General features: G+C 33.9%; 1 protein-coding gene across 3 annotated transcripts in view; it reads left to right on the top strand.

Annotated features, from left to right (window-relative positions):
* The window catches only part of plxna1b (plexin A1b), a 744,633-nt gene that overhangs the window by 600,616 nt on the left and 119,017 nt on the right, over positions 1–25,000 (top strand). For 2 of the 3 annotated variants that reach the window (XM_087255664.1, NM_001110010.1), the window contains one exon: positions 76–258. The exons of the other annotated variant lie outside the window; for it this stretch is intronic. In XM_087255664.1, coding sequence (XP_087111790.1) covers positions 76–258 — 183 coding nt within the window. The remainder of the gene's footprint in view (positions 1–75; positions 259–25,000) is intronic. 3 annotated transcript variants of the gene reach the window in all.

Below are 25,000 nucleotides of genomic sequence, written 5' to 3'. Positions count from 1 at the left end.
TTCCAAACCGCGGTAAACCTTGAAGTCAGTAATCGTCCCATGCCTATTTCTAACCCTCCTGTTTCTGTGTTTCAGCCTCTCCAGATCGATGATAATTTCTGCGGGCAGGATTTTAACCAGCCTCTAGGGGGCACCAAGACCATCGAGGGCACGCCGCTCTTCATTGACAAAGATGACGGGATGACTTCTGTCGCTGCGTACGATTATCGGGGAAACACAGTGGTTTTCGCAGGAACACGAAACGGCAGAATGAAGAAGGTAAGACAGAATATCACCTCATAAAGTGATGTTGAGCCAAAAAAAAGTGGCTCCACATATTTCTCTTTTTTAGTAAACGCAAAAGGAGATATTTTGATGAATGTTGGAAACCGGTAACCATTGACTTCCATAATAGGAAAATCGTAACACTTTTTTTTTTTCAATCCACAATTCACGCTGCTTACAAACCATTAATTAAGACTATATTAGCTCTACAGACGAATAATTAAATGCTTATTAATAATTAATAAGGTAGTAGTGGGGTATAGGTTTTGGGTTTGATTAAGATCATAGTTTATAACTAATAATAATAGTTAATCTCTTAATAAAAAGCCGGTAGGAAGCCAGGTGTGACCTAAACTAAAGTGTTTCCGGAAAAACAAACACTATGAAAGTCAATGTTTACTGTTTTCCAACATTTTTCTAAATATCTTCTTTTCTGTTTAATACAAGAACTTATCAAGGTTGAATAACGGATGACAGCATTTGTGTATATGCTTGAACTACCCCTTTATCGCTGTTTTGCATTTGATGATGGCAAAGTTTTCATTTACATTTACCTTTAGTCATATAGCAGACACTTTTATCCAAAGCGACTTACAAATGAGGACAAGGAAGCAATTTACACAACTAGAAGAGCAACAATGAATTAAAGCTGCAAGCAGCGATGATAGGGACCTCGCACTCGGGCTCACCGCCGCCCGGTGGCCTCAGGATGACAGAGAACAGCGAACAGTAATAATTTAAGCCGATATAATAAAAAAATCTGAGAAAATAACAGATTTATGCCAAATTTCCTCCTGTCAGCAGGTGGCGCTATAACTGTGACTCACGATTGGCATGTAGATGTCTTCAGGAGAGGAAACTTATCAACCATGTGAAGTTTCAGGCAGATCGGACATTGTTTTGCTGAGTTATAAGCCAAACTGCCTTTTGTCAGCAGGTGGCGCTATGACAGACTCAATGTTGTTATGTAGATGTGTTCAGGAGAGGACTTTTATCAAACTTGTGAAGTTTCAGCCAGATCGGACTTTGTGTGGTTGAGTTATACTGCAAACTACCATCTGTCAGCAGGTGGCGCTATAACTGTGACTTAAGATTGGCATGTAGATGTCTTCCGGAGAGGAATCTTATCAACCATGTAAAATTTCAGGCACATGGGACATTGTGTGGCTGAGTTATAAGCCAAACTACCTTCTGCCAGCAGGTGGCGTTATGATTGACTCAATATTATTATGTAGATGTGTTTTGGAGAGGACTTTTATCAACCATGTGACATTTTAGGCAGATCTGACATTGTGTGGCCGAGTTACAAGCCAAACTACCTTCTGCCAGCAGGTGGCGCTATGACTGACTCAATATTGTTATGTGGATGTGTTCAGGAGAGGACTTTTATCAATCATGTGAAGTTTCAGGCAGATCAGACATTGTGTGGTTGAGTTATAAGAAATTCCTGTTCCATGGCGAAGCGTTGAGGTTTGTCATGCCACCACAGACACGCCCCTCTGCAAAAACTCTAGATCTTCACAATATATCATCGCTAGAGCTTTCAGATGACTTCACTCTATTTTGGTGCTGATACGGGAAAGTTTGTGGGAGGAGTTTGTTAGAGTGTCAAACATGTCATTTCCTGTGGCCAGCAGGTGGCGCTATAGCTGTAACTGGATATCAGCACGTAAACCTGATCAGGTCAGGACTGTTATTAAATGTGTGAATTTTGAGGCAGATCGAATATTGCATGCCAGAGTTATAAAGACTTCCTGTTTTGTGGCGAATCATCAAAGTTTGCGAGGCCGCCACGGACACGCCCATCGATGAAAACTCTAAAGCTTCGCAATCTAACATCACCAAGGCTTTAAGATGACAAAACCCAATTTTGGTGTTTATCAGATAAAATCCCTAGGAGGAGTTCGTTAAAATACAACGCCTGGAAATGGCAAAAGCGCCACTTTTTCGCCACAGGAAGTTAAAAATATCCGACTTCCTGTTGGGTTTGAGATATGGCTCCAAGAGACTTTTTCGTATGTTTTTCCATGTTTGAGGTGTGTGCCAATTTTTGTGCATGTGCGTGATTCGTAGATCGGGGGCTCGTCCATTTAATTTTTCTAGGTGGCGCTGTCGAGTCATTTTGCCACGCCCACTTCAATATTGTTATGTGGATGTGTTCAAGAGATGACGTTTATCAACCATGTGAAGTTTCAGGCAGATCGGACATTGTGTGGTTGAGTTATAAGGACTTCCTGTTCCATGGCGAAGCGTTGAGGTTTGTCATACCGCCATGGACACGCCCCTCTGCGAAAACTCTAGATCTTCACAATATAACATCGCTAAAGCTTTCAGATAACACCACTCAATTTTGGTGTTGATACGATAAAATTTGTGGGAGGAGTTTATAATTCCGTAAATCATGTCATTTCCTGTGGCCAGCAGGTGGCGCTGTAACTGTATCTGGATATTGGCATGTAAACGTGTTCAGGTCAGGACGCTTATCAAGCGTATGAATTTTGAGGCAGATCGGATAATGCATGCCTGAGTTATAACGACTTCCTGTTTTGTGGCGAATCGTCAAAGTTTGCGAGGCCGCCACGGACACGCCCATCGACGAAAACTCTAAAGCTTCGCAATTTAACATCGCCAAGGCCTTTAGATATCAAAACCCAATTTTGGTGTCGATCGGATAAAATCCCTAGGAGGAGTTCGTTAAAATACAACGCCTGGAAATGGCAAAAACGCCACTTTTTCGCCGCAGGAAGTAAAAAATATCCGACTTCCTGTTGGGTTTGAGATATGGCTCCAAGAGACTTTTTCGTATGTTTTGGCATGTTTGAGGTGTGTGCCAATTTTCGTGCATGTGCGTGATTCGTGGATCGGGGGCTCGTCCGTTTAATTTTTCTAGGTGGCGCTGTCGAGTCATTTTGCCACGCCCACTTCCGAAGCCCATAATAAACGTAAATTTTCGCCACTTCTGAGGCGTGTGCAAAGTTGCGTGAGTTTTCGGCCATGTTTAGCCCCTCAAAATCGCGATTCATTCCGGAGGAGAATAATAATAATAATAATAATAATAATAATAATAATAATAAACGGAGCAATTCCAATAGGGCCTACGCACCGTTTCGGTGCTCGGTCCCTAATAAGTGCTGTAGGCAAGTTTCAGGTGTGTAAAGTGTAAGAAGTAAAACATTAGTAATTTTTTTTTGTAATACAGTTAGCGGTGGAGCCAGAGAGGCAATTGCAGATTAGGAAGGAAAGTGGAGACTAAATATTTGGGTTTTTAGTCGTTTCTTGAAGACAGCGAGTGACTCTGCTGTTCTGATGCAGTTAGGCAGTTCATTCCACCAACTGGGCAGATTGAACGCGAGAGTTCGGGAAAGTGATTTCTTCCCTCTTTGGGATGGAACCACGAGGCGACGTTCATTCACAGAACGCAAGTTTCTGGAGGGCACATACATCTGCAGAAGTGAGAGCAGATAAAAAGCAGCAAAGCCAGAAGTCGCTTTTGTAAACAAACATCAGAGCTTTGAATTTGATGCGAGCAGCAACTGGCAGCCAGTGCAAACGGATGAGCAGCAGAGTGACATGTGCTCTTTTAGGTTCATTAAAGACTACTCGTGCTGCTGCGTTCTGAAGCAGCTGAAGAGGCTTGATAGAGTTAGCTGGAAGCCCGGCTAGTAGAGAGTTGCAATAGTCCAGTCTGGAGAGAACAAGAGCTTGAACAAGGAGTTGAGCTGCATGTTCAGATAAGAAGGGTCGGATCTTTCTGATGTTTTAGAGTGTGAATCTGCACGATCGAGCAGTTCTAGAGATGTGGTCAGAGAAGTTTAGTTGGTCATCAATCGTTACTCCAAGGCTTTTCACCATTTTGGAATGGTTGCCCCATCCATCTGGAATGAAAAGTTGTGATGTAGAGTCGGGTTGGCAGAAACTTCAAGAAGTAGAAAGTTGTCTTATCTTCATGCTTGTTTTTGCAGAAAACATTTGTTTTATCATGCTATCTTTGGGGTGATTGTATGTTTCTGGTCATTTTGCATGTAATTAATTGCTGCTCATAATTCCCAAGTTTTGTTCTTCTTGAAAATGTGGTGGAGGTATTTTCAGATATTATGAAACCAGCAAAAATAAACAGCTGACAACGTCATTAAAGGGAACTTAAAATCAAATCTCATTTTATTTAGTTTCTTCTAAACCCCTTGTAAAATCACTTTTACAAGGGGTTTAAAGAACAGTTATGTGTTGGCGGTGTGTGAATATAGACAGCCTCTAATGGTAAACATTAAGTCTAGTTTGTATAACCAGACTTGATATAAACAGTGTGCAGAAACACTTTGATTGACATTCTCCCTTTATACGTGTCATCAAAGGGCGAAAGCCCCGCCCACTAGTGACCATCTCCACCTCATTAGCATAAACAGCCCTGTGAGAAGCAGCCGCCCACAATTAGTTTTAAATCTGCCTCTATGCTGAGACAGATGTTTACAGCTCCGCCCTCTTTTTAAAAAAGGCACAATCTCATTTGCATTTAAAGCGACAGTCACCACAATTAGGATCGAAACCTAAAAGGGTCAGATTCAGAGAGCTAGAAAAGATCTGTGTGCTATTTTGATTTGAAACTTCACACACACACACACACACACACACACACACACACACACACACACACACTCTAGAGACATCAGAGACTTATTTTATATGGGAAGAGGACATATTAGGCCCCCTTTATTTCTATTCCTAGTCTATTATTGGAGATTTATCAGTGCACAGGCTTCCAATGAATAATAAAGTGTGTCGAATTCTTCATGAAAGTCTGAAGCTGTTCTCTTGCTCATCTGACATGGTTTGGACTGCGCGCGCTGTTGGTCAAAGTGATGCTGTTTTAATGCTTGCTTTAAAAGTAAGGCATGTCATTATCCAGTGATTTAATGCTGATTAGATGCAGTTGCTGTGCTTGAGACTGTATTTTAGCCATCGGTTTACTGCTGATAGCCACGGTAGACATTTAGAGATGATTTAGTCAGTGCATTGTGGTTTTTATTGTTCACAGTTGGTAGTTTTGATTGCTGTGGTAAACAGGATCGCATTGTTGCTCTGTGGAAAGGCATTTTTCAGATCTCGGGTTTCAGTCGCTATTGTTTTACTTATGTTTGACTTGTTTACTGTTTGTGTTACCGTCTGGTATTGGACATCTTGACAAATGTTGGCGTCAGACATCACAATTCCATTTCAAAAGAGGGTCCCACTTTATATTAAGTGTCCTTAACTACTATGCACTTGCATCAAAAAATAAATACAATGTACTTACTGTGTTTATGATGTATTTGAGAACACTTGTGGTGCTTTTGAGTTGGGATAGAGGTTGGGTTATGGACAGGTTTGGTGGTATGGGTAAGTTTAAGGGTGGGTTAAGGTGTAGGGATGGTCAACAGTGTATTTACAAATGTATTACAGAAGTTAGTTACAGATGTAATTACATACAGGTATTCAATCAAGCATAAGTACACAATAAATGCATGTATTTACACAATAAGTACATTGTAATAAACTATTAATACCTGTTTAAGTACATATTAGTTAAGGCCACTTAATGTAAAGTGGGACCCAAAAGGGCACTTTATAAGTGTGTGTGTGTGTGTGTGTGTGTGTGTGTGTGTACATGTGTGTGTACATGTGTGTGTAAATGTGTGTGTGTGTGTGTGTTGGTTGGAGTTGTTTACATTTGTGTAGAAGTGTATGTTTACATTTGTGTAAAAGGGTGTGTATAAATATATGTGTGTGTGTGTATGTGTGTGTGTGTGTATGTACATGTGTGTGTATGTGTTGGTAGAGGTTGTCTTCATTTGTGTAGAAGTGTATGTTTACATTTGTGTAAAAGGGTGTGTATAAATATATGTGTGTGTGTGTTTTGGTTGGAGTTGTCTACATTTGTGTAGAAATGCATGTTTACATTTGTGTAAAAGGGTGTGTATAAATATATGTGTGTGTGTGTGTGTGTGTGTGTGTGTGTGTGTGTGTGTGTACATGTGTGTACATGTGTGTACATGTGTGTGTGTGTGTGTGTACATGTGTGTGTATGTGTTGGTTGAGGTTGTCTACATTTGTGTAGAAGTGTATGTTTACATTTGTGTAAAAGGGTGTGTATAAATATGTGTGTGTGTATGTACATGTGTGTGTATGTGTTGGTTGGGATTGTCTTCATTTGTGTAGAAGTGTATGTTTACATTTGTGTAAAAGGGTGTGTATAAATATATGTGTGTGTGTGTGTTTTGGTTGGAGTTGTCTACATTTGTGTAGAAATGTATGTTTACATTTGTGTAAAAGGGTGTGTATAAATATGTGTGTGTGTGTGTGTGTGTGTGTGTGTGTGTGTGTGTGTGTGTGTGTGTGTGTGTGTGTGTGTGTGTGTGTGTGTGTGTGTGTACATGTGTGTGTACATGTGTGTGTATGTGTTGGTTGAGGTTGTCTACATTTGTGTAGAAGTGTATGTTTACATTTGTGTAAAAGGGTGTGTATAAATATACGTGTTTGTGTGTGTGTGTACATGTGTGTGTATGTGTTGGTTGAGGTTGTCTACATTTGTGTAGAAGTGTATGTTTACATTTGTGTAAAAGGGTGTGTATAAATATGTGTGTGTGTGTGTGTACATGTGTGTGTATGTGTTGGTTGCGGTTGTCTACATTTGTGTAGAAATGTATGTTTACATTTGTGTAAAAGGGTGTGTATAAATATGTGTGTGTGTGTGTGTGTGTGTGTGTGTGTGTGTGTGTGTGTGTGTGTGTGTGTGTACATGTGTGTGTACATGTGTGTGTATGTGTTGGTTGAGGTTGTCTACATTTGTGTAGAAGTGTATGTTTACATTTGTGTAAAAGGGTGTGTATAAATATATGTGTGTGTGTGTGTGTGTACATGTGTGTGTATGTGTTGGTTGAGGTTGTCTACATTTGTGTAGAAGTGTATGTTTACATTTGTGTAAAAGGGTGTGTATAAATATATGTGTGTGTGTGTGTGTACATGTGTGTGTATGTGTTGGTTGGGGTTGTCTTCATTTGTGTAGAAGTGTATGTTTACATTTGTGTAAAAGGGTGTGTATAAATATGTGTGTGTGTGTGTGTACATGTGTGTGTATGTGTTGGTTGCGGTTGTCTACATTTGTGTAGAAATGTATGTTTACATTTGTGTAAAAGGGTGTGTATAAATATGTGTGTGTGTGTGTGTGTGTGTGTGTGTGTGTGTGTGTGTGTGTGTGTGTGTGTGTGTACATGTGTGTGTACATGTGTGTGTATGTGTTGGTTGAGGTTGTCTACATTTGTGTAGAAGTGTATGTTTACATTTGTGTAAAAGGGTGTGTATAAATATATGTGTGTGTGTGTGTGTGTACATGTGTGTGTATGTGTTGGTTGAGGTTGTCTACATTTGTGTAGAAGTGTATGTTTACATTTGTGTAAAAGGGTGTGTATAAATATACGTGTTTGTGTGTGTGTGTACATGTGTGTGTATGTGTTGGTTGAGGTTGTCTACATTTGTGTAGAAGTGTATGTTTACATTTGTGTAAAAGGGTGTGTATAAATATGTGTGTGTGTGTGTGTACATGTGTGTGTATGTGTTGGTTGCGGTTGTCTACATTTGTGTAGAAATGTATGTTTACATTTGTGTAAAAGGGTGTGTATAAATATGTGTGTGTGTGTGTGTGTGTGTGTGTGTGTGTGTGTGTGTGTGTGTGTGTGTACATGTGTGTGTACATGTGTGTGTATGTGTTGGTTGAGGTTGTCTACATTTGTGTAGAAGTGTATGTTTACATTTGTGTAAAAGGGTGTGTATAAATATATGTGTGTGTGTGTGTGTGTACATGTGTGTGTATGTGTTGGTTGAGGTTGTCTACATTTGTGTAGAAGTGTATGTTTACATTTGTGTAAAAGGGTGTGTATAAATATATGTGTGTGTGTGTGTGTACATGTGTGTGTATGTGTTGGTTGGGGTTGTCTTCATTTGTGTAGAAGTGTATGTTTACATTTGTGTAAAATCGTGTGTATATATATGTGTGAGTGTGTACATGTGTGTGTATAAAGTGTGTGTTGTGGGCTGGCAGGAGTGTAAGGGCTCAGTGGAGCATCACATGATGGATTCAGTGAGATGTGAAATAGACGACAGACTCTGTGTCCATCCCTGCGAGAGCGACTGAAGATGTGAATGAGTCTCTAGCAGCAGCTTCATGTTCTGTGTGTGTGTGTGTGTGTGTGTGTGTGTGTGTGAGACAGTCCATCACTGAAGTGCTCCTCACTACACCTCTACTGCTGCTGTCACTCTTATGCTTCATTCAGTGCGACTAAGCATAACTTTACGGAGAGCTTTGTACCTAATAACTATGGCTTGCCTTAAGAACATGGTAGTAAATAAGGGCAAATTTAGTTACTAACTAGCTAGTAGTTACTAAGCCTTTAGTGTGGACTTTACCTTCCCGTTTAAGGAAGAACTTACGAGCAGCTACTGAAACCCTACCCAGATCACCATTCATGTGAGGACTCCTGAGTTGTGTTGATGTTATTAGTCTCGTGATCAGTTGTTTAGATCACACACACACACACACACACACACACACACACACACACACACACACACACACACACACACACACACACACACACACACCTACTGTAGTGTGTCTGGATTTTCCAAAGGCCGCCAGTCTGCATGCTCTTTAGAGCTTTATTAATTAGCTTTAAGTGGGTTTAGGAGTCTTTTGGATGGTTGTGTGTGCGTGTGTGTGTGTGTGAAGCGGAGTTAATCCTGCTGATCTGCAGCATGTCTGGACGCCCCTGACCCGTCTTCAGCTCGGCCCGTCTGGGTTTACAGTGCAGGGCAGTCAGTCTGGACACAGAAACAACAGATGGACCAGCCAACTGAGCCCAACAGACATGGACACACACACACACACACACACGCACAGACAGACATAAAAACACACATGCAGAAATAGACACACAGATACTTAGACACATGCAAACACACACACACAGACAGAGACACTAACATGGACATACTGTATACACACAGACACATGCAAACACAGACCTATACATGCAAACATACACACACAGACATACATGTACACACACATACATACTGTTGATGCACATACACACAAAAACACAGACCTACACACAGATATATAAACACAAATGCACACACATACCGACACACTCATAGACGTGCGCACAAACAGAGTAACACAAAGATGCACAGACATAAACACAGATACACTCCGGCACATGCAAAGTTCAGACAGTGTCAGATGTGAAGCAGAATGAAGTGACGGATGGTTGTGTGTCGCTGATCCTCGGAGCTGTTTTTAGAAGTTAAACTTGCTATAAGCTGAGGATTGACCCGCTGACCTCTCTGACCTCTCTGACCTCTGCCCCTGCACAGAGGATGCTTTATAGAGACACCTGATCTTTCTCTTGCTTGAACATGGCCTGAATCAGTTATTATTGCTGTTTACTGATACTTGATATGATCAAAACCCAAACATAAAGCATTCGACATAAAGTATTGATTACTCTTATCGTGAGCTTTGTTTAGGAAGAGATTATTCAGATTTATGTTGAAGCCAAGTTGCAACCGGTTTCAATGCAGAACAGTTCGCAACACACATTAATTTCCTTTTATTTTATTTTTCATTTTATTTTCAATTTTATTGTTATTTTTAATTTAATTAAATTATTTTATTTTATTTAAATATACATTTTTAATTTTTTTAAAAATGTAATATTTGTCTACATATAAAATGCATTAATAAAAAAAGCTTGGTTGGTATAATTCTTAAGAGAATTACAACATTAAAAGTGTGCAAAATTGACAAACATATCTCTCATTATTTATTTTTTATTTTATGTATTTAATTTAATTTGATGCTTTATGTATTTTATATATATATATATATATATATATATATATATATATATATATATATATATATTTTAGAATATATATATATATATATATATATATATATATATATATATATATATATTAGAAAATATATTTATATTTAATGATATTCATATATAAATATTTATATTATATATATATTTTTTTTTTTTTTTTTTTATTTATATTTATTATTATATATTTATTTATAGTTTTGTGTATGTATATATATATATATATATATATATATATATATATATATATATATATATACATTAAAATTAAAATATATAATTTTAAACAAAAATTATAAATTATTTAATTAAAATTTTATTTTATTTTAATTAATTTTGATTAATTTTAATTTAATTTAATAAAACTAGCAGACAGAAGCAGAACAACCAAATAGTAATTAATACTTAAATGTTTTTATTTTATTTTTACAAAACAGGACTGTTTTTGTTTTGTTCTTGGTTGATTTAGTCCTGTAATAAATTATTAAACATGAAGTTAAAACTACCTAATGTGGCAACAAATCCCAGTCTTAGTGAGCGAATCATTGAATCATTCTTTCAAAGTATTTGTTCAAAACCGCTGATTCATTCAGAAGAAGACCAGTTGGCTCTTTTATGACTGAATTGCTGCTGACATTCAGGAAACGACATGCTTGTGTGAAATCATATCATATCATGCTATAAATATATAAAAACAAACTCTTAAATACTTTTTAATATATATTTTCTTTCATAACTTGAGTTATAGATTAATTTTAGCAGCATTTAAATGGACTGCGTCACACAAAGCATGCTTTTTACAGTGTTTCAGCAAAGGTAATTGACATGCTTCATAACGCCTTATCTCACATAATCAAAACAACAATATTAGGACATAATCACAGACATTAAACATCATGCACTCCTTAGCAAAATGCTTAAATGAAAAATGCATCAAAATCCAATGACATGGCAGTAATAATGAGGATGCTTAATTGGGTAAAGCAGAAAACAGAGCATCTGCTAAATGCATAAACGCACAAACGTAAAATACAGTGCAATGAAACGACGAGACTTTAACAGAGATGCTTGACTTGATGAAACAATAAAAAATATGCAGTGTAATAAAAGATGAACAAACACACATATACACACACACGTACACTGGATTGAGTGTTATCACTCCAGTTGAGGCATTGGCTGTGATGTGAGCCGTGGAGGTTAATCACACACACACACACACACACACATGCACACACACACACACACACACACACACTCACATCACTGCGCTGCTGGTTGTTGCGTGTGTTATGCTGAGCTCTACATGTCTGTAATTAGTGACTCAGCATGAGATCTGGCTGAGAACACACACACACACACACACACATGCACACACACTGATTCTGATGCCTGTCTTTATGAATTACTATTGATTGCTACTCGGATTCATCAGTGTAGATCAGACGTGTTTGGATTATTACAGATGGCACGGTGTACGTTTTGATAATCAGTGTCTGTTCGTCTGTTGTTTTGCACGGGTTTTGGTTTTTGGGTGTTTAAGGTCAGGCAGATTCTTATTTAATAGTTTCATTCAGCACTGACTAATTCATTTAAAGCATGAGGGTGAATATTCATATTACAAAATATATATAGAGTATTAAAATATTAATAAAATTAATTTAAACTTTATAGGGGGTGACACGGTGGCTCAGTGAGTAGCACTGTGACATAACAGCAGGAAGGTCGCTGATTTGAGTCCTGGCTGGGTCAGCTGGTGTTTCTGTGTGGAGTTTGCATGTTCTCCCCGTGATGTAATTTTAAAAATCTTAAATGTAATGTAATTAATTATTTAATTAATTTATTTATTATTTATTTATATATATATATATATATATATATATATATATATATATATATATATATATATATATATATATATATAAATATATATATATATATATATATATATATATATATATATATATATATATATATATATATATATATATATATATATATATATAAATATATAAAAATAAATTTATATAAATAAATGTATATAATTAACTAAGTAACTTACATTAAGAAATAAATGACCAAAAAGAAAAACAGATAATAGATTTGATAATTCTAACAATAATAATTAATAATAATAATAATAATAATAATAATAAAAATCTACACTATCTTCTCTATCTCTTAGCATGTCTGGATTTTTTTTATGGTTTAGGATGAATAAAAGCAAAGAGAAATGAAGATACGGATTATTCAGTTCCATTTTTTTCTCTGGTAAAAATGTAAATGTAATTGTGTATAAAATTACATTTTAGTTTTACAAATATGTTGATAGGGCGACGTAGTGGCGCAGTAGGTAGTGCTGTCGCCTCACAGCAAGAAGGTCGCTGGTTCGATGGAGTTTGCATGTTCTCCCTGTGTTCGTGTGGGTTTCCTCCGTGTGCTCCGGTTTCCCCCACAGTCCAAAGACATGTGGTACAGGTGAATTGGGTAGGCTAAATTGTCCGTAGTGTGTGTGTGTGTGTGTGTGTGTGTGTGTGTGTGTGTGTGTGTGTGTGTGTGTGTGTGTGTGTGTGTGTGTGTGTGTGTGTGTGTGTGTGTGTGTGTGTGTGTGTGTGTGTGTGTGTGTGTGTGTGTGTGTGTGAATATGTGCGACTGTCACATGCTGATCATATGCCACTGGACGCTCCTGTTTGAATGTTCCCACGGCTGTGTCCTAAACACACACATGGATGCCTCGGGACCATCTCACAAAGAGCACAGTGTTCATCATCACACACACTCAGACACAAGGACGAGCACAAAGACACATCTGTGTGTGTGTGTGTGTTGTGGTGTTGTCAGGCCTGGACTCATAGGATGAGACTCCAACTAAGCACACACACACACACACACACACACACACACACACACACACACACACACACACACACACACAGTCTTTCCTCTTTGACCTTTAAATAAATGCAGTTTTTCTGTCTGTGGTCAGAGAGTGAGTTATGGAGAGCGAAAGCTTGTCATCTTTTCAGATGCGCTGAAATATTTATGGTATGCTGCTCTGAGAGCTTTTATAACACACACACACACACACACACACACATTGCTCAGGTCTTTCAGTCTGTGATATATTTTAATTTGGAGACACTGATTTCCTCATCGTTTATTTCCATGTTGTTTTTAAATTAGCTACACAAAAAATGCTGGGTAGTCATAGGTCAACTTATGGTCAACATACTTGTTTTTTATATACACTGCAGCACTTTGAGTTCAAGAATAGCACATTATTAATCAGTTTTGTTATTATTATGATTATTATTATTATTCACCCACTCACAAATTTTTTTTGGCTTAATCGCTTTATTAATCAGGGGTCGCCACAGCGGAATGAACCGACAACTTATCCAGCATATATTTTACTTATTTATTTGAATGCCCTTCCAGCCACAACCCAGTATTAGAAAACACCCATACACTCTTGTATACACACACACACACACACACACACGCACACACACACACACACACACACACACACACACACACTACGGTCAAATTAGTTCATCAATTGCCCTATAGCACATGTGTTTGAACTGAGGGAAACCGGAGCACCTGGAGGAAACCCACGCCAACACGGGGAGAACATGCAAACTCCACACAGAAACGTCAACTGACACAGACGGGACTCGAACCAGTGACCTTCTTGCTGTGAGGCGACACTGACCACTGAGCCACTGTGCCACTATTATTATTATTAATTTTATAATAATAATTATTATTAGTACTATTATTATTATTATTATTCGAATTTTATTATTGTTGTTTTATTATTATTATTATTATTAATATTTTATTATTTTCTTTTATTCTAATTCTTATTATTCTTGTTGTTTTTTATCATTAATATTTTCTATTATTTTTATTTATCATTATTATTATTTTTATTGTCTTATTATTCATATTTATTAATATAATTTTTTATTATAATGTTTTATTATACATGTTATTGCTATATTTTCATTTTATTATTTTTTTATAATTATTATTTTAAATGATTATTAATATTAATATTATTATTATTATAAATAATAATAATAATAATAATAATAATAATAATAATAATAATAATAATAATAATTATTATTATTATTATTATTATTGTTATTTCCATTATTATTATTATAAATTTTATAATAATAATTATTATTAGTACTATTAATATTATTATTATTTAAATTGTATTATTATTGTTTTATTATTATTATTATTAATAATACTACTAATATTAATAATAATAATAATAATAATATTTTATTATTTTCTTTTATTATAATTTTTATTATTCTTGTTGTTTTATTATCATTAATATTTTCTATTATTATTATTTATCATTATTATTATTTTATTGTCTTATTATTTATATTTATTAATATTATTTTTATTATAATGTTTTATTATACTTGTTATTGCTATATTTTCATTATTTTATTATTTTTTATAATTATCTTAAATTATTATTATTATTATTATTATTTCTATTATTATTGTTATTATTATTGTTATTATTATTATTATTATTATTAGTAGTAGTAGTAGTAGTTGTAGTAGTAGTTAGTAGTATATTATTTAACAATTGGGTTAAAAAGTGTAATTTAAATGTAATTAAAATTAACCCATTGGGTTTGTCCATGTTTGGCTCAATGTTGAGTTCTGACAACTCAGCATTTTTAACCGTGTAACATAAACTAATGAACTCTTAACACTGTGTGTGTGCGCGTTTGATTCCTCTTAGTGTGTTTCTGTTGTGTCTCTGTCTGTGGGTGGATTTCCAATGTGTCTGTATGCTTTTTATGTCTCTGTGTGTGTGTCTGTGTGTTTCCTCTGTGTTTGTAAGGTGTATATGTGCGTGTGTGTATGTGTGTGTGTGTGTGTATGTGTGTGTGTTTTCTCTCTGTGTTTCTATGGTAACTTCAGGAGATTCCTGTTGTTCTGGATCTCTTCAGGTGAAATTAATTCACACACACACAGTGAAAAACACTCGCCTCGGGTTTGATAATACACACCGCATGCAAAGATGTTGCCAGCTGTTCTGACATTTTAATCTGTGTGTGTGTCAGAGTGTCTCTCAGAGGTGTGTGTTGTTGTAATTGTGTCAAGCTGGTGAAGTGTGTGAGCAACTACAGAAGTGCAGCGACTGCAGCTTTACCAGCTAGTTAATTAGCTGCACGTGTGTGTGTGTGTGTGTGTGTGTGTGTGTGTGTGTGTGTGTGTGTGTGTGTGTACATCGAGGTTCAGAAGGAAATCGCAGCCACAGCAAAGCGTGTTCTGCTTTATTAGACCCTCGTCGGCTTCATGTTTTACTGTGTGTGTGTGTGTCTGATGGGGCTGATAGTGCTGCAAACACACTCGATCCAATCTAAATGCAGGCACTGACCTGAGATCTGCACATACAGTTGAAGACTGCACAATATATGGTTTCAGCATCTATATCATTCACAGTAATCCCATCGTTGGATGTGCAGTATTGAGTTTGTATTCGAGTTGATCATCTGCATGTGTTTTTGAGGCCTGTGACTCTATAATGATGTTCAAAGGCATTTAAAATTGTACCCTTGTACGTTTTAATAATGATTAATTTCATTTAAATATTTTTTAATATTCATAATTACTGTACTTCAATAGCGTTAGACTCGATATAATGATAAAACACTGTTTATTTAAATTAAATCAAATTATTTATCGTGTTTATAGATTGACTATTAGACTTTATGCAGATGCAGATCTGAAATGATCAGTTATTTCCAACTAGAAATGTTCAAGTCATCTGGTAAAATTGTGCGTATATCGTAATATATACAGGAGAATAACCAAATATCGCAATGCTCGATTTATTATATTTTTTTCCCCAAGGTTGTGCAGCGCTACTTGATTCTGATTGGTTGATCGTGACATTCCACTGTATGTTATTCCCAGATAACAACCACAACCATGCTCGCATCCATATGTATATGCTTGTTTGTCTCTCCTGCTTTTTTTCCGTCTGTTTGGCGCCCTCTTGTGACTGAATGATATGTAGGTTAGTGTATACTTCATCAGCTGTTTCAGTTTCTCTCAGCTTTGCATTATTAGCACCATCTAGTGTCTGAATAATGCACAGGTTAGTGTATACTCCATCAGCAGTTTTCGTTTATGTCAGCTTTGTGTTTTTGACAATTTGGTGCCATCATGTGACTGAATGATATCTAGGTTAGTGTATACTCCATCAGCGGTTTTTGTTTCTCTCTGCTTTGCATTTTTAGCACCATCTAGCGACTGAATAATGCACAGGTTAGTGTATACTCCATCAGCTGTTTTAATTTCTGTCAGCTTTGTGTCTTTTTGACTGTTTGGTGCCCTCTTGTGACTGAATGGTATGTTGGTTAATGGTTAGTGTATACTCCATCCGCTGTTTTCGTTTGGCACCCTCTTGTGACTGAATGATATGCAGGTTAGTGTATCCTCCATCAGCTTTTTTAATTTCTGTTAGCTGTTGCAGTTTTTTAGACTGTTTGGCGCCATCTAGTGTCTGAATAATGTGCAGGTTAGTGTATACTCCATCAGCTGTTTTACTTTCTGTCAGCTTTGTGTTTAATCAAAGAGTTAATAAACTATTACAGCTCAGAACAATGTTCACACTGTAAAAAAATAAAAAGTTGACTCGACTTAATTGTAAGAGAACTTGTTGCACAGCTTTTCTGAGTTCAGTCAACTTTAACCACTGTAGTTCTGTAGATGACTCAATTTAAGTTGAGTCAGCTTAATAAAGCCATGCAGTTGCCGTACAATTTAAAGTTGTCAATGTTTCTTTGTTTTGTTTTTATACAGTGCATGTAGTAATCAGGATAATGCACATCCAGCCAGTTGATTTCACACAATGGATGCCTGGATCTAGTGTCTATTGTGAGTAAGGCCCTGTTTACACGAATGCGTTTTTGTTTTAAAACGTATAAGTTTTGCTACGGTTACGGCAACCGTCCACACTACGCTGGAGTTTTCGAGCGCCAAAAACTAAGCGTTTTGAAAACACTGGAGAGGCTGTTTTCATTCCAAAACGCTGTTGCTCCGTCGCCAGATGCTGTCCGCCATGCAAGGGACAGCTATATGTAAAATTGAACACCACGTAAACCATCGCGAACGGGCTTGCATTGAGTAAACAAATATTGCTACTCATAAAAATAAACAGGTATTGCTATTAACATGTATGCATATAATAAGCAACAATATGTTTCAAAAGCATTAGTGCAATATCAGACAGCACTTGTGAGAACAGCACAGTTATACCGTTAACAGATTCATTTAAGCAGTGCGTGCAGGGCAGGTGAGCGCTCCGTGTATCTTTTGCTCACTCAGTTCTGTTATAAAAATATATTTTCTTGTGATAACGGGATTTCGTTGAGACATATTTTCCTCAAGCTTGCATTTATATATATATATATATATATATATATATATATATATATATATATATATATATATATATATATATATATATATATATATATATATATAATTTTTTTTTTTTGCTTGTTAGTTTGATTAGTGTTGATTTCAAATACAATAAATATGTTTGTATAAAACTTGTAGTAACGGTGCTCTTAATTGGTGGGTGCGACTAAATTTTGGCTGATGTGCCTAAATTTTTAAAGTTAGGAGCACCAGTGCTACCAAGCAAAAAGGGTAATTTCAAGCCCTGAAACATGATTTAAGGAACTGCCTATTTTTATTTTGGTATTAGCAACTTAACAGACAGCAGAAATGTTGAGACGTCGTGCTGCATTTATGAGCTTCATCATCACTGTGTGGATATTTATAACAAAACGGAGCCGATAACAACTGCCTCCTTTCAGTTTCAGTGAAAATACGAAATGCACCCTCTTTTCTGCTGAATATCAGGTTTATTAATCGATAATAGCCATTATAAAAGTATAGCGTACAATACGTTTATACATTATAGGAAATAAAGACAAGCGATCAGTCAATATACAGAATAGGCTACGTGGTTACATTAATCATTAACTCATCTTTGCGCTCAGCCAAAACACGTTACCTGAGAACAAGTAATAGATTCCAATGACCAAAGTCAGGGAATATGTCGTTAGATAAAGACAACAAGATGAATGAAATATCCCGTTTAATAAATATAGTGAGATTAGATCCAGCGGGAGATGCTTGATGAGAAGTCCGACTAGCAAAGCTCACCTGGGTAGATGGGCTGCAGCGCTTGCCCGAGAGTGTGTGTGTGGTCACGTGATGTGCGTTTTCAGCGGTTTCAGCGAGTGAAACGTTGTTGTGGACGCGGATCGTTTTCATTCTAAAACGCCGTTTTAAAACTAAAACGCACTAGTGTAAACGGGGCCTTAGTGTCTGTCTATGTGTGCGTGTGCAATATAATTAATTTAAAAGCTCAATATTATTAGCTTACTATTGAATTATAACTTATTTGATTTCCTATTGAATAAGGCACTCTTGTCCAACAACTTGCTTAATTAACATAACTTGCCTAGTTAACCTAATTAACCTACTAAATGTGTGGCTGAATACTAGTATCTTGCAAAATATCCAGTCAAATATTGTGCACTGTCAACATGGCAATGATCAATGAGTTATTAGAAATGAGCTATTATTAAAAATGTGTCAGAATAAAGCCTGTCTTGGGAAATATTTTGAAAAAGAATGACACTTTTACTGGGGGAGGAGTAATTTAGCCACATGTCATGCATTTCACATATACGAGCGCAGTAAACGCTTGTGGTTCACCTGCAGTCTCTACAGCTCAGTGCATTGACTGTAATCATAATGAATGTGTCGTGCCCAGCGAGAGGTTTATGTTGCAGGATTAACCTTAATTAAATATTAATGCATACGTGTATGTGTGTGTGTGTGTGTTACAGAGCTTCACCTCAGACCGATCAATATCCGGATCTGAAACCGGAACCACAGTCAGATAATAGCGAAGCTGTAATAATTGTTAATGAAGTCTGTGTGTGTAGTCAAATAATGCAGAGGATGTGTGTTATGGGGATTTTACCATATGATTTTAAACATGGCACAAGACTTAAATAGATCACTGGCTGCGTGTAGATGTGCGTTCATACAGTATTCAGGTGATGTTTTGTAAAGCTGCTCTCTCTCAGATGAAGCGCACTCATGTAGTCCATCCAGTGAGTCTCTCCCTTCGAGAGCGCTGTGCATCAGCTGAAGGACTGTATGAGCACGCTCGGCATCTGCAGACAGTGTGTGTGGAGCTCAGCTTACTGCCTTTTCACAAGATGAGGTGCTTAACGGTCATCATAATCTTTAAAGACTGCATGAACTGGAAGCTGCGACTGCTTTATTTATTGTGATGCAGTTCTTACAGAAACAGAATATTAAATGATAAACCGTGGGCGTGGCTTTTTTTTCCCTACTGCGAGCTGATTGGATGTAGTAAAGTAGGCGTTTCATTCAATAGATGGTTTGGGAAGAGTTGTTACAACCTAACAGACTCCTCCTCCTCACCATTTCTGTCAAAACTGACAGCTGGAGGGGCGTGGTTAAGTAGGTTAGCCACGCCCACTACCTTAGACAGACCTAATCTGAGAATTTAATTGAAAACAAACAGAAAGTGCATTTGCAGATTTCAATGAAAGATTACAAGGGCAAGCTATGGTTTATTGTTAATGACATGCACAGATGAATTGTTCAGCACGAAACTAGCAATGTGAGCTGGCAAAATCAATATGATGAGTTTTGATCTCATTTGTAAAAGTTTTGAATATTTTGTACATTCATATGTATTTACGTATGTAGTTTATAATCTTTAAACCCGGTAATTTTAAAAGGGTCTATAAGGGCGGCTCTGCTGGCGATGGGTTTCTCTGACTGAATGTTAAATCCATAGTTTGATTAGGGAGCAGCGTCTGCGCTGGAGCTGTACATCAGGGCCAAAAGTGCCATCTGACGGAGCGCAGCGGTCGAGGCCACCCGAGAATGAGTTCAGTGAGGGATAAAAGAGGATTTACTGTGTGTGTGTGTGTGTGTGTGTGTGTGTGTGTGTGTGTGTGTGTGTGTGTGTGTGTGTGTGTGTGCGTGCGTGCGCGCCGTTTGCTTGCTCACATGTGCGCTTGCACTGTATGTGTGTATGCATGAGTGTAGGACTGCGTAAAATTATGATGAAGTTTGGGGTCAGTTTTTTTTTTTCATTTTTTTTTAAGAAAATGATTCTGTTCATCCAGGCGACATTTATTAAATGTAAAAAAATATATATAATAATTATTAAATATTTATAACAGTTTTAGACAACTGCTTTTTATTGTATGTAGTTTAAAATGAAAATACTCCAGCTATTATTGCTTTTATTACTATCAGCATTACTAATTAAAAAAATAGTAATAGTAGTAGTAATAATAATTGTAATAATAATTGTAATAACAATAACAATAATAATTATAATAGTGGTAGTAATAATAGTAGTAATAATAATGATAATAATAGTAGTAGTAATATTAATATTTATAGTAATAATAATAATGATAACAATAATAGTAATAATAATAACAATAATAAAATTAAAAATAATAAAGATAATAATAGTAGTAGTAATATTAATAATTATAGTAATAATAATAATAATAATAATAGTGAAAATAATAATAACAACAACAATAAAAAAAAATAATAATAGTGAAAATAATAATAACAACAATAATAAAAAAATAATAATAATAATAGTGAAAATAATAATAGTAAAAAATAGTAGTAATAAATAATAATAATAATAATAGTAAAATAACAATAATAACAACAATAAAAAAAAATAATAATGATAATACAATGATTTCTGAAGGATCACGTGAATTTAGACTGAAGTAATAAACAACTTTTGAACAGTTAATTTATATTGCAATAACATTTCACCATATTACAATCTTTACTTTATAAATAAATGCAGCATTGGTGAGCAGGAGAAGAGGATTTCAAAACATTTAAAAATCATACTGACACCAAACTTTTGACCGGTAGCGTATGTATGTATGTATAAATATATTTATGATGAAATGATAATGCTGTTAGGATAATTAGTGTTGTTTGTTCATTATGCTCATGGATTTGATTCTATTTGAGGTTATTTAAATCAGATTCTGCAGGAAAGTTTGCAGGTGCATCATGAAATGTTGGTTTGTTTGGTGTTTCAAAAAAGGTGTAAATAAATGCAGTGTTGAGGAGAGAAATGCAATGGCAGAATCAGTCACTCCTGTCCTTGGGGATTGTTTTCTCAGGAGAACAGTAGGTAATTTGTGTGTTTTTTTATTTGTTGAACATGCTGGCATATTTGTGAGCGTCTGTGAACACTTCACGCTTTAAGTTTGCAGAAGAACTTCAGGGAAACTTTTTATCTGGTTTTATCTGATTAGTTTAGTCCAGTGATTTTTATTATTAACGAATACCTGATATTAAAAAAAATTAATTAAAACTGAAATAAAATTAAAAGCTTTAATACTAACCTGAAAAATGTGTTAAGTCAGAACAAAATAAAATAGTAATAATAAAATAAAAATAGTTAATATAAAGTAAATAAAAATAGTGAATAAAAATAAAGTAAATAAAAATAAAGTGAATAAAAATAAAGTATATAAAGTTAATAAAAATAGTAAATAAAAGGCAAAGTAAATAAAAAGAAAGTCAATAAATAAAATCAATTAAATAAAAACAGAAAATCTAAAGTAAATAAAAATAAAGTAAAATAAAGTTAATAAAAAAGTGAATAAAAATAAAATAAATAAAAAATAAAGTGAAAAATATATAAAGTTAATAAAAATAGTAAATAAAAACAAAGCAAATAAAAAGCAAAGCAAATAAAAAAAGAAAAATAAATAAATCAATTAAATAAAAAATAATGAATCTAAAGTAAATAAAATAAAGTAAATAAAAATAGTCCATAAAAATAAAGTAAATAAAAAATAAAGTGAAAAATATATATAAAGTTAATAAAAATAGTAAATAAAAGCAAATCAAATAAAAAGCAAAGCAAATAAAAAATAAATAAATAGAAAAATAAAGCAAAATAAAATAGCTGTGAATCTAAAATAAATAAAAGAAGTGGGTCCAGCAGGTTGCTTCGGTAACCAGTGCTGAAGCGTTAAGCACTGATCTCTGCAGAAAATGGCCAACGAAGAAGAGATCAATCAAAATGATGTTCTGGAGAGTCAGAGCTAATACACACACCTGTGACTGATCACCTGCGAATCCACAACAATTAAACAGCACACACAGAAAACACAAAAATAACTATTGTTTGCATAAGCATCAGTTTTTGTTCTCACTCGCTTGTTCGTGTTGTGAAATGATGGCTCCAGCAGCACATGCAGAATTCTAACTATGATCAAATAAAGACGCAGTGTGTTGTTTGGTCCTGTGGGCATTGGCGGCGCTTCCTAATCAGACATCCGTCTCCTGGCAACAGTTTCTATTAGCTAATTAACAGCCTAAATGAGGACATGCTTATTTCTGGCATCAGCACACAAAAGATTAAAGGAACAGTTCAGCATAAAAGGCAATCCTGTCATCACGAACACGTCTACGTCACAAAAATCACACTCGCGCTGCTCTTTTTATGTTTTATTACTTTTAAACTGCGTCACTGATGTCCCTCTAGTGCAGTGGTTCCCAACCTTTTTTTGCCTGAGACCCCCTTTTCCCCTGAAAAATATTGTAAGGCCCCCCCTTCACATTTAATGATACTATATCTCTCATATAAGTGCATAACGATAACAAAAAATAGTTTTCAAACAAACACTGTTTATTACTAAATCTGGATATGTTTATGCACAAATAATAGCCTAATGTAAAATATAAATGCAAAACATCAGTGGGCCATTTGTAACGGAAAAACGTAAGACTTAAATTTTAAATCAATTATTAAATCAATTAAATAAAAACAGAGAATCTAAAGTAAATAAAAATAAATAAAAATAAAGTAAATAAAAATAGTGAATAAAAATAAAGTAAATAAAAAATAAAGTGAAAAAATATATAAAGTTAATAAAAATAGTAAATAAAAATAAAGTAAAAGCAAAGCAAATAAAAAGCAACGCAAATAAAAAAAAAGAAAAATAAATAAAAAATCAATTAAAGAAAAAATAATGAATCTAAAGTAAATAAAATAAAGTAAATAAAATAGTCAATAAAAATAGTCAATAAAAAAAGTAAATAAAAAATAAAGTGAAAAAAAATATAAAGTTAATAAAAATAGTAAATAAAAATAAAGTAAAAACACAGCAAATAAAAAGCAACGCAAATAAAAAGAAGAAAAATAAATAAAAAATCTATTAAATAAAAAATAATGAATCTAAAGTAATTAAAATAAAGTAAATAAAAATAGTCATTAAAAAAAGTAAATAAAAAATAAAGTGAAAAAATATATAAAGTTAATAAAAATAGTAAATAAAAACAAAGCAAATAAAAACAAAGTAAATAAAAAGCAAAGCAAATAAAAAGAAGAAAAATAAATAAAAAATCAATTAAATAAAAAATAATGAATCTAAAGTAAATAAAATAAAGTAAAATAAAGTAAATAAAAATAGTCAATAAAAATAAAGTAAATAAAATAAAGTGAAAAATATATAAAGTTAATAAAAATAGTAAATAAAAACAAAGTAAATAAAAACAAAGTAAATAAAAACAAATCAAATAAAAATAAATAAATAGAAAAATAAAGTAAATTAAATTAAATCAAATAAAGTAAATAAAAATAGTGAATGAAAGTAAATAAAAAGTGAGTACCGTGCCACGTAACCAGTGCAAAACATCAGTGGGCCATTTGTAACGGAAAAACGTAAGACTTAAATTTTAAATCAATTATTAAATCAATTAAATAAAAACAGAGAATCTAAAGTAAATAAAAATAAATAAAAATAAAGTAAATAAAAATAGTGAATAAAAATAAAGTAAATAAATATAAAGTGAAAAAATATATAAAGTTAATAAAAATAGTAAATAAAAATAAAGTAAAAGCAAAGCAAATAAAAAGCAACGCAAATAAAAAAAAAGAAAAATAAATAAAAAATCAATTAAAGAAAAAATAATGAATCTAAAGTAAATAAAATAAAGTAAATAAAATAGTCAATAAAAATAGTCAATAAAAAAAGTAAATAAAAAATAAAGTGAAAAAAAATATAAAGTTAATAAAAATAGTAAATAAAAATAAAGTAAAAACACAGCAAATAAAAAGCAACGCAAATAAAAAGAAGAAAAATAAATAAAAAATCTATTAAATAAAAAATAATGAATCTAAAGTAATTAAAATAAAGTAAATAAAAATAGTCATTAAAAAAAGTAAATAAAAAATAAAGTGAAAAAATATATAAAGTTAATAAAAATAGTAAATAAAAACAAAGCAAATAAAAACAAAGTAAATAAAAAGCAAAGCAAATAAAAAGAAGAAAAATAAATAAAAAATCAATTAAATAAAAAATAATGAATCTAAAGTAAATAAAATAAAGTAAAATAAAGTAAATAAAAATAGTCAATAAAAATAAAGTAAATAAAATAAAGTGAAAAATATATAAAGTTAATAAAAATAGTAAATAAAAACAAAGTAAATAAAAACAAAGTAAATAAAAACAAATCAAATAAAAATAAATAAATAGAAAAATAAAGTAAATTAAATTAAATCAAATAAAGTAAATAAAAATAGTGAATGAAAGTAAATAAAAAGTGAGTACCGTGCCACGTAACCAGTGCAAAACATCAGTGGGCCATTTGTAACGGAAAAACGTAAGCCTTTGGCCATTAAATTGACC

The sequence above is a fragment of the Danio rerio genome, chromosome 6 (assembly GCF_052040795.2).
Source record: "Danio rerio strain M-AB ecotype USA chromosome 6, GRCz13ab, whole genome shotgun sequence".
In the NCBI taxonomy this organism is placed as follows: domain Eukaryota; kingdom Metazoa; phylum Chordata; class Actinopteri; order Cypriniformes; family Danionidae; genus Danio; species Danio rerio.
Note: the sequence above shows the minus strand (reverse complement) of the source record. Positions and strands in the feature narration are given on the sequence as shown.